Raw genomic sequence first — 10,822 nt, 5'->3', positions numbered from 1 at the left:
AATAAATTAATTAAATTATACTAATAGGTATTACTAAAATGAGGATATTTTTAGAATAAATAGTAGTAGCCAAGAGATTTTTCATCATTAAAGTTTGCTTTATCTTTTATTTTTTGTTATGCATGTCTTTTCTTATTTTTTTTAAAATTTCTATCTAACACTTTGATTAGAAAATATACTTATCTAATGGCTAATTGTTTTCTTGTAATATACTAATTTATTTAAATATATTGTTATTAATTTGTATAAGTAATAATTTATGATCTGGTATAACCAATGGTAACTTCATGGCAAGTACTGACAAATTGTAAATTGTATTTAAATCCGGTGTTATAGATTGAATAGCATTTGGCTACTGTTCAATTAATTTTTTTATTAATGACGGGTTAAATTGCAAAATACTAAAATACTGAATGATGGTGCCCTGTGGCTGCTGTGCAATAATTCAAATAATAAAAATTGAAAAATATTCCATGGAAGGTTCTATGAAACCAGAATACCGAATTGACATTTGATATATATCATGACTAAAATTTAGTTACTATAATATAGGTAATTGTATAGTCATTAATTAGTCCTGTTCAAAAGTTCAAAATATCAAATAATATTGTATTATATTATTGTTGTCGTCGTCGCACGAATGAGATAAGAGATAAGAGCAATTCGGCGACGATGATCTGCATGATGTTGTGAACGGTTACACGTGATTAAATCCGTTTGCTGTGCGAGACATGGGTAGAACAAAAAAGAGAATAAAAATAAAAAATATAAATGATTAACGAGTTACGAGACGACGTAGGACGACAATAACAAACGAACGGACGGACGGAAATCGGTCTGTGAATAGCATAACTTCCGTAGTTCCGTCGCTGGCCCGGCGGACGACAAGTGATCACAGAGTGGGTTCCCGACGTCTGCTGACGGACAAACGCTTTTGGTGAGTAGCAACAATTTCCCTTCGGAGGCCGTTTGGCAACGAAAAGGCGGCGACTCGGTTTAGTCGAACTGCGCGACATTGGTTTACAAAATGGCGGTGCGTTGGCGAACCTCGCGGCGTCAAGGGTACCGTAAAATGCGTGACGGCGGCTGTCGAGCTTTTCAGTTTTTTCGGGCTAATCGGCGGCCAGCGGTCGCGGATACCGACGGTGGGCATTTTTTTAGGTCCCGTCCCGCTTTCCCGCCGCCGGCCACTGGTCAGACGGGAGATTTAAATATTATTGTTATAATAATTACGATCGACGGTTTCTGCATAGTCTCTTAGAGCCCTCGGCCCGATAGAGTCGTGACTGTTGACGATGGGCATTAAATTCGTTATCGATGACTCGACATTGACACTGTCGTGGTCGTCGAAAACACTCGCATTAACCATAGGACACGGTTTTAATAAAAAATACTGGGTACCTATGATTATTATATTTTCGTAGTCGCCGAGGACGTGACTCGATCCGATTATTTGACCCCACGGCCAAATGCCAATAATCATTACGACTATGAATATCGAAACAAAGGTCTTGCAAGTACGGTTTTTGATCGCGCCGTAGACTCACCTCTGCAATAGGTAATGGTCAAATTGTTGTTTCAAATTTTCGTTAATTGTCACAATATCTTGTCTACGATTGTCGTCTTTGTTATTGCGAATTACTTATGTCGTGCTCTGGTAGTTTATTTCGATTATTATCGCTTTTGGGTCCCTGTCGTCTCCTGTGTGATCAAAACCAGTCTCACCAAGTTATCTTGTAAGACCTTGATCAAAATATAATGTTTATAACCTAATGTAAGGTAAATCTCCTATGAGTCATGGTTTGCCATAGTGGCAAAATAATTATTTTGTAGAGGTTACTAACTGGTAGTTAATATTATTAAAATACCTAATATTTATATGAAACCTGAAATATTGTTTAGTCATGTATTAAATGTAATTAAATTATTTGTGTTATAATTTATTTCAGGCATTTTTAAGCATACAAAATACAAATATCTTCAAGAAAGATGTCTTCTGCTTTAGAAGAAAGGGAAGAACAAAGTTTAAAATGTTTTATATGCAATATCAAAGTTACTACTCGTTCATCATACAATATTTATTGTACATTTATGCCTCAAAGAGAATTGTTGTTAATAGATGTCATGTCAAAAATACTTAAAAAGGTTTTGAATCCCTCTCTAATGAGAAGCTCAGTATTGTGTCGAAGGCAAATATTGTTCCATTTTGTATTGTTAACCCTATCTGTTCCAATTAAATACTTTAGTTTTTAATGGTTAGATTTCTAATATTATATTTATCCTGTGTTTTTAGGTGTTTTACACTTTTTGATGAGTTGGATCAGATATCTACACGTTTCACAAAGCTTCAGACGGACATTATTAAGCGTTATACTTCTACATGTATTGAATATAAAGATGATACTGATATTAATGTTGTTAATAGTATGGTTCAACCAAAACCTGAAGAACTTTTACCGAGTGAACAAGAAAATGATAAATCCTTTAATGATGATGATGAAAATAGCGAAAAATCATCAATTGCTCTAAATGAGGTAAATTATGAAGATCAATTTTTTAGATTTAGAGCAGAGGATTATTGCTACACAGTAAAATTAATAAGTAGTCTACTCAATAGAAACAGTGCATATGATTTTGAAAGAAGTGTTATAGACACTAAATAAAAAGTCAAGACACTTCATTTGTTACCCTAACCATCCTCAGGAAATCGAATGCACAAAAGTCAAGCGATGCCCATACCGGAACTGGGATGAAAACGTGTGCTATGTCTATCATATTTCTTATCCATTTCACTCTTTTTAGTTACAATGACCGTTTTTGAGTAGCACAGAAGTTAAGATTGGATTCTGAACATAGATTATATTTTACAGTGTCTTAGAAAAAATGTAAGCAACTGGTAGGTTATCTATACAAAAAATAAAGACCAATGTAAAAAGAAGCTCTAACACTAGTTGAGATATAAGAATCAATTTACATAAACTATTTTCCATTTTAAATTAAAATTTGCTTTAGTTGTACAAATTTTGATAAATTATCAGTATTGTGTTGTTATTCTTTTAAATATAATTGAATTATTAGTTTATTATAAAAAAATTAGAAATATCAAAGAAGAGAGATTTCTTTTATAGGTATGAATTTATGTGTGCAATTTTAATTTTGAAATTTTGTTATATTGCTAGATAGTTGAGAATATTATAAGTACTATACAAGCTGATGAAACTATGGACAACAATGTAAATTCTAAAGATAGTACTTCTGATACTGTAGAAGATAAAATTAGAATTAAAAAAGAGGCAACAGAAAAAATGGATGGAGTAGATATCCCAATATCTGTTGTTGAAGAACGAATCTGTGAAATAAGTAAGGATTACAAATAATTAAATATTAAAAAAAAAATGTTTAAAAATAATATTTTTTAATTTTTAAGAATCAAGGGAACATAGTGTTGCCAGTGTTGGTATTAATTACCAATGTGAGAATTGTGATGATTCTTTTCAACAAGCTTCAGATTTAAAGAATCATTTTACCACAGTTCACCAAAGTCCAAAAGGTTTCTTTTGTTCATCTTGTGATATAAGCTATTCAACCAAACAAGAATTAAATAATCATTTGTCTAAAGAGCATGCGACTTTGGATAAAGATATAATTGATGACCCAGTTGATTCAATTTCTTCAGCAATTAAAAGTAGTTAAACATATTCTTAGAATTCTATATAAACTGCTTATTAGGAACACCAATAATTGATACAATCTCGTTATTGAAGCAAAATGTCTTGGATCTACCAGACTAGTCTTAAATTAAAACATGTAAAGCAATCGAATTATTAAAACAACATATCCGTTATTTAAAAAAGATTAGGGCTAAGGTTGACTACAATATTCAGTTATTTAATAATAACCAATTTACTGTAATTTCAATGTTCTATATTATGTTGTTACAATCTTTACTGATTTTCACTTATCCAATTATAATTTTGGTTATTTCATTAAAACACCTAGAGCAGGGGGAAGCTGATTTTAGAGTGGCATAACAATGTTTAAAAACTCATTGGACCAAACTTATCCCAATATTATTACCTCTCTGATATTTTCAATGCAGATGAGACTGGGCTTAATTTTAGAACCTTACCTGAACATATTTATGTACTCTAAAGTGACAGAGCCAAAGAATCAAAGACAATCAAAGAACGACTCACAATTTTGTGTTGTGCCAGTATGAATGGGGATTAACCTTCGTTGATAGATACATATTTGATTGTTTTAGATGACACAAAATAATTTGATTTTTTTTTTATTATACTTTTTTTCATAATAAATAAAACCAATAGCTTAATGGAAATAAACGATTAATTTCGACACACTTCACCTTGGTCAAAAAGTGTTTCTAATTGGCGACTTTTAATGGAAATATTAATTGAACTTTTATTTTTTGTTTATAGTTGAAAATATAACTTCCCAATGTGATACAGATTCAATCATCGTCACTGAGGCTAATGATGATTATATAAATGAGACTCCTGAAGATGTGATAATTGATGTGAAACCTGATTTTTCTATTGATGATAGCATGTATTTGGAGGAAGTTGTACAGGAAGAAAATGAAGACGATGATTTTGAATGGAAAGAAGAAGAACAAATTGACTATATTGAAGAAAATATCATAGAAGATAGTTCAAGTGCAATTGACGAAGCTTTTGCTCCTTCATCCGGATCAGAAAAATCTGTGAAAAGATTTAAAAAAGGACAGAATAAAAGGGGTAGTTCACGTTCTGGTGAACGCGCATGTTTACCGGCTATACATAGTTGTGCACTTTGTGGCAAAAAATGGAGGACAGTCACAGAGTTAAAATCTCATATACAATCACACAGTTCTCTCAGGCCTTATGTTTGCGAGGTATCTTACTTATCTTTTTGTATTATGTTATTTTCAAATTATTTTAAATCGTAATATTGATTTTTAGATATGTGGTCAAGCCTATAAAATGAAAAAAGCTCTAGATGTGCACATTGGAATGCACAATGGCATACATCCATTTACTTGTGAATACTGTAACAAGTCTTTTACACAAAAAGTTGGTCTACAAAAACATATTCCCATTCATACTGGATATACACGGTTTCAATGTGATCTGTGTGGGAAGCGATTTATTCATCAAAAAAGTTTTCACATCCATACAATGACTCATACTGGTGAGAAACACGTTAAATGTACTGAATGCGGTTTGGCTGTTTTGTCTCAATCACATCTAAAGCGACATTTACGGGTCCACACCGGGGAGCGACCGTATGCTTGTCCAATCTGTGGGAAACGTTTTGCAGAAAAGTATAACATGAATGCTCATGTGCATATCCACGAGAATAATGGAGGACACGGGCCAAGAAGAAACAGAAATCATATGTGAGTCAAAAATTTTTAATTGTTATTGTTGTACTCAAATTTAAAAATAAAATAGGACTTGGATTTTTAATAATTAATTGTTTACTGAAATTATTAAACTAATACAGTGCTCTTAAATGCTTTTCACCAGTAGATGTGCCTACCAATTTATGTTTTAAATATTAAAAAGTTGAAAATAATGTATATTTTACAAAGTAGAATAGTAAATTAACTAACATAATTAAATTAAAAATATGTACCTAACCTTACACAATAATAATTAAAGTAAAATCAATTTTTTTATACAGTTTTTTATCTTAAAGATTTTCTTATTGTGACTTATACCCATTGATTATCAATTCTAGTATTTATAATATTTTGAACTGTGTTGGTCCTAAAATTTCAGTAGAAACAGATTATATGATAATATTATAAATATAAAATATTTTACTGTTAAACATGCCATTAAAATAGTAGGCATTTATTTAAACTATTAGTTGTAACTAATAAATAAAGATATGCTTTAAATATTAAAAAAAAAATTGAAAAAATCTGTCTACTTATTGAGCACTGTTTATTTATATTGACTATTGAATATTGATAAAAAATTTTAATTTTAATTTTAATTAACTAGATGTCAATTGTGTGGTATGAGTTATGATCGAAAACATAAACTTGAATATCATTTATCTTCAGCTCATAACAAAATTGATAGTAAACTTTCTCAAGATCAAGAATTAGTGCAACTACAACAACCAAAACTTGAATACTTTCAAGAAGTAAGAGAATTAAATTTACACCTAATAGTATTGTGTCATAGAACAATTTAGATAGTCTCACTCTTAAGTTAGGAATGTTCAGTTAATAATTTCAATTACTCACTTGTTGCTAGCGGACCTATCATAAGAATGATATCTGCTCATCTTGTACCTCATTTTCACAATCTTGATCAGGGGTCTCCAGTTGTTTTTATATATTTTTATAGTTATTTTTGAATTTATCATACTCCCCTATACTCTGCTTTAAAGGCAATAGTCCCAAAAAAACCTTTGGTACTGCCACTGCTTCAACATATTGTCCATGTGTCATTTCCAATTTACCGATTTTTTAATCTTAAACTCCAAGTTCATAGAACTATATATTATGCACATATTATAGTTGTATGGAAATGAGTTTAATTCAATAATTGTCAATTTACGAAAAAAAAAAATAGTAAAATGAGATTACTTTTTTAAAAATTAAATTAGTTTTTACCTCACTACCTACCCAAACATTTTGGCAGATGATGTTGAAACGTAAAGCTCAGATTTGGCCTGTTTTAGAAAAAACAGATACCCCTGGTCCATCAATCCCAAATTTCACATTGCAAACGTTATAGTTTTATGATTCCAATTATATTATGAAAATTAATGTATTAAATATTCTTATAAACTATATTTTATAACTGATTTTCATATGTTTCCCCATGAATGAGGCAATACAAAAATCAGAATAATGTACTAATGTCCTCTCAAAAAATATGTAATATAATAATCAAATGTATTATTTAATTAAAATGCAATGTTTAAATTTGCTATTTAGAATTCTCAAAGTCACCAAATCATCAACGTGGAGAATAGTGCTATTGATCATAATGGTAGCACTACAATGATAACTGTCAGTGGTGTCAAACTTCCAATAACCTTAGACGACACTCCAATTATGGTTGCTACAATGCCACAGCAACCTCATACTACTAATCTTGTACCACTCAACATACCAGCCACAGATTCACTTCTTGCTTACAGCCCATCAAACACAAATGATAATAATGATAATAATGATCAACAGTTGGTTGATAGTTCACCGAATGCTTATATGCCACAAAACCCTGTTACAATACAATTATCTTAAGATACCCAGTTCATAGATAAATATTAAATGGGTAACTGCAACCTCAAAAATCACAAAAGACCCTCGTAGATAATGCTAATTTGTCAAACTCTAAATCTAATGTTTTATATAGACTATAGAGATAGAATCCTAGATAGTAGTTTCAAATATCTATTTTCTTATCCTCACGTTTCTTAAAATTTAAAGTTGATCATGTCTAGTAAGTTAGTGTCTATCGTTGTTCCATGCACAATCTTATTCTTATTAGTTATAATTAATAATATAAAGCAATTAATTATTTAACAGTAAATTATGTATGCTTTTATCAATTGATAATATCTATGTTGCTATTACTATTTATTTGATAGAAATTCTCTCAACATAATTCCACGAGTACTATAATACGTATTAAAAAACTATAATCGTCAGTTAGTTAATAAAAAAAATATATTTCTTAAACTCTTAACTTTTAAAATATGTTTATCTAATAAACAAATATTTGCGTGAGCTTAAAAGTAACTAAAAAAATATTAGTTTTGTGCTTTAATATTTTAAATGATTTTAACTGTATTATTTGTGTAATATATATTATTAATTTTTTTTTATAATGGAGTATCCAAAAATAAAACTCGTAATGATCAAAAATAAAAGTTTAATTCATATTAAACAATTGTGACTTTTGACTACTGATTTAAGTTTGAAATATTTAAATTACAGCTACGAATTACTAGTTATTAAAAAATATCACATTTCTTAATGGGCTATTAAGAACTATTGAAAACATAATTTTTCTAAAAATATATTTATTGTAAATTTAAGTTGACATCACAGTTTTCTTTTTTTAAAGTTATTTTCTGTTTTTAATCATTTTAACTTTTTATTTATTGTTGATACTTCCTTAAAAGTTTATCATATTTTGGAGTTATGTGATATTTGGTGTATTGATATTTTGGGCAAACTAAAATAATTCTCATTTTTTGTTTTAAAATAATTAAATTTCTTTGTATTATTTAAAATATATAGTTCTACATTCTAGTGTAGTAATCATTCTGCTGATGTATGATGAACAATTCGTTTTCAAAATCTAACCTTGACAACCCTTATTTTATGAAGGTAATCTTATTACTAAAATAACTGCTATACCTGTTAGAACTTATCATATCCTTTACTAGGTATAAATTGTTGAAAAAAGACAACATTGTATAGTTGACTATTATATTTTATCCTTTTTAAAATGTGGCCATTTATGATTTATATTGTATTTGTAATTATTAAAAACAAAAATGTTTGACTGATTTTTTTATTTAGACTATAAGATTAATTCACTTTTTATTTTAATGTTTTGCATTTTTACTATATAATATTGCATATTAATAGTTAGGTGATTTTTTTTATCTTATGACTCATTTAACTCATTAACATGGTTGATAGTTGTAATTTAGAAACAAAGAAAAATATTTGTATTTATATTCATGCAAAAAAAACATCTTCAATCTCTTAAAAACGTTTATTGAATGTAAAATGATTGATAATGAAGTCTGATTCAAAAAATCTCCTTTTTTGATAATATATTATAGTACTTATCTTGTAAATGTTGATTAAGTGCCATTGGGTATTAAACATGTGACGGTTTATAATTTAGTATTTATAATTTCTACGTTTTTATTTATATGTATTACTGCTTTACAATACCAATTTTTTTTAAGCATTAACTGATTATATTTACTGTTAGATTATTATTATTGAAGATTATTTATAATAAAACAAATTTTTACTAAGCCACTAATATTATTTTTACCAGAATATTAGGATATAATTATTATTATCTGTATTTTGCAATTTTCATATGTATGAATTTTTTTATTAAACAATATATTTTGATACCAATTTGTAGTATTTAGATACACTATTATATTCAGTTTATTCATTGATTATAATACTGTATTGTGTTACTGTTCCCTTATTAATACCTATTTAAAATTTACGTTATTGCTAGTCAACTTTTTAAACTTGAATTCAAATCAAAATTTAACCCATAAACTGTTTTAGTAATAACAGACGAGTAAGCAATATTACAAAATGTTCATTATAATGATGATTCTATTTATTTCCATAATGCCCATTAATAAAATTTCATCACTGCTAAAATGGTTCAAATCTTTAAAACAATAATCTAAAGCAATCACTCGTGTAAAAAAACTAATATAATGTTCCGATTTTTGTACATCATGCATTTTTAACAATAAAAGAATCATGTATTAGATTATTTAGATTAGTATTTCTTGTCTACAAAGTATTTTGTTTGAAAGTTAGTAAAAACGTTTAATTGTTAAAAATATAAACAGCTCAGTTGTTTTATACCAGTGGTTCTCAATTGGTATGTTGTTTATTATCGCGAAGTGTGTCACGAAAAATTTTTTAATTATGTTGTACCAGTTTTATCTCTTGTGTTTAAAATATGATTAACATATGAAATTACTATGGCGTTATGACTTGATAGTAAAAACCACAAATAAGTAAATCAATCGGGAAGTTTACTTTGACTTTATAAAAAATCTGTAAATTGTTTCTGAATTAGGTTGTCGTCATAAAAAATATAGTTAAGGAGCACTGTTATAATTAAAACTAAAGTTTTTTACTGTTACTTTAGAATATGTCAACAAGGGTGGTCAGAACAAATTAACAAGCATGTACTTAAGAAGAGTTAGAGATAGGTGACTAAATAAGTTATATCATTATGGTAATATGGTAAGTACCTAAGAGTTTCGAGGTCATAGACATGAAAATCTAATAGAAATTCAACCATTTATAAACAGTATTATTGTTTATGTAAATCGGTTCAGATAAAATGTATTAATTAATGACAGTACAAATATTGTCAGTTGAAACGCAATATCAACTCATTTTATATTAAAAAGGTTATGAAGTCATTAGCCAACAAAATCATGTGAATCACTTTGTATTCATTAATTAGCCAATAAATGTTGAGTTTCAGAGTACGTTATTTTAAACTTATAATGATCAACTTATTATAACTATTATTAATACTCGTAAGTAGTGAAGTTTTGAAGGACTTCAAGACAGTAAGTTGAACTAATTTTCGACAATAAAATTGCATTTGAAAACGTCATTGTGTATTAGTGTTTATAAAACAGAATAATATACTTTAAAAATTCAAGTAGGTATCCTAAGAAAAATAATATTTTTTTAAATTCTGTTAAATTGATAATTAGAACTGTTTTCATGTACGAATTGGCAAATATTCCAGTTGAAGGTAAACCATAAAAAATATTAATGGAAAAAAGTAAAATCCTTATATTTGAATAACATTACAAATCGGCCGAGATTAATTTTCAGCTTGTTGGCGATGTTAACTGTATATTTTCAACTTCTAAGCTGGGATATTATGTGTGAAAAATAATTTTAACAGATACCTACCTAAGCTAATCAAATATCGAACGACATAATATCGTACCTGTTTGAACTTCGAAGTTGGACGACTAGATGAGTAGGTATTAGGTAGGTAACAAAGTATTATTATATAAGCATAACATTAATATGAACTATAGAATT

At 28.4% G+C, this 10,822-nt stretch overlaps 1 protein-coding gene across 3 annotated transcripts; it reads left to right on the top strand.

Annotated features, from left to right (window-relative positions):
- Positions 1 to 36: 36 nt before the first annotated feature.
- LOC111040912 (zinc finger protein 320-like) lies at positions 37 to 7,740 on the top strand. 3 transcript variants are annotated; one of them, XM_022324982.1, is made up of 9 exons: positions 37 to 937; positions 1,950 to 2,189; positions 2,294 to 2,534; positions 3,180 to 3,360; positions 3,428 to 3,550; positions 4,440 to 4,894; positions 4,962 to 5,398; positions 6,012 to 6,156; positions 6,959 to 7,740. In XM_022324982.1, exons 2-9 carry the CDS (start codon positions 1,990 to 1,992, stop codon positions 7,268 to 7,270), a joined length of 2,094 nt encoding a protein of 697 aa, XP_022180674.1. In that variant the 5' UTR covers positions 37 to 937; positions 1,950 to 1,989; the 3' UTR covers positions 7,271 to 7,740. The 3 variants fall into 3 exon arrangements, with proteins under 3 accessions (XP_022180674.1, XP_022180672.1, XP_022180673.1); XM_022324980.1 differs by having other exon boundaries at positions 39 to 937; positions 3,428 to 3,685; positions 6,959 to 7,739; XM_022324981.1 differs by lacking the exon at positions 37 to 937 and adding an exon at positions 1,090 to 1,558 and having other exon boundaries at positions 3,428 to 3,685.
- Positions 7,741 to 10,822: the final 3,082 nt, after the last annotated feature.

This window comes from Myzus persicae, unplaced genomic scaffold (genome assembly GCF_001856785.1).
Source record: "Myzus persicae strain clone G006 unplaced genomic scaffold, MPER_G0061.0, whole genome shotgun sequence".
NCBI lineage: Eukaryota > Metazoa > Arthropoda > Insecta > Hemiptera > Aphididae > Myzus > Myzus persicae.
Note: the sequence above shows the minus strand (reverse complement) of the source record. Positions and strands in the feature narration are given on the sequence as shown.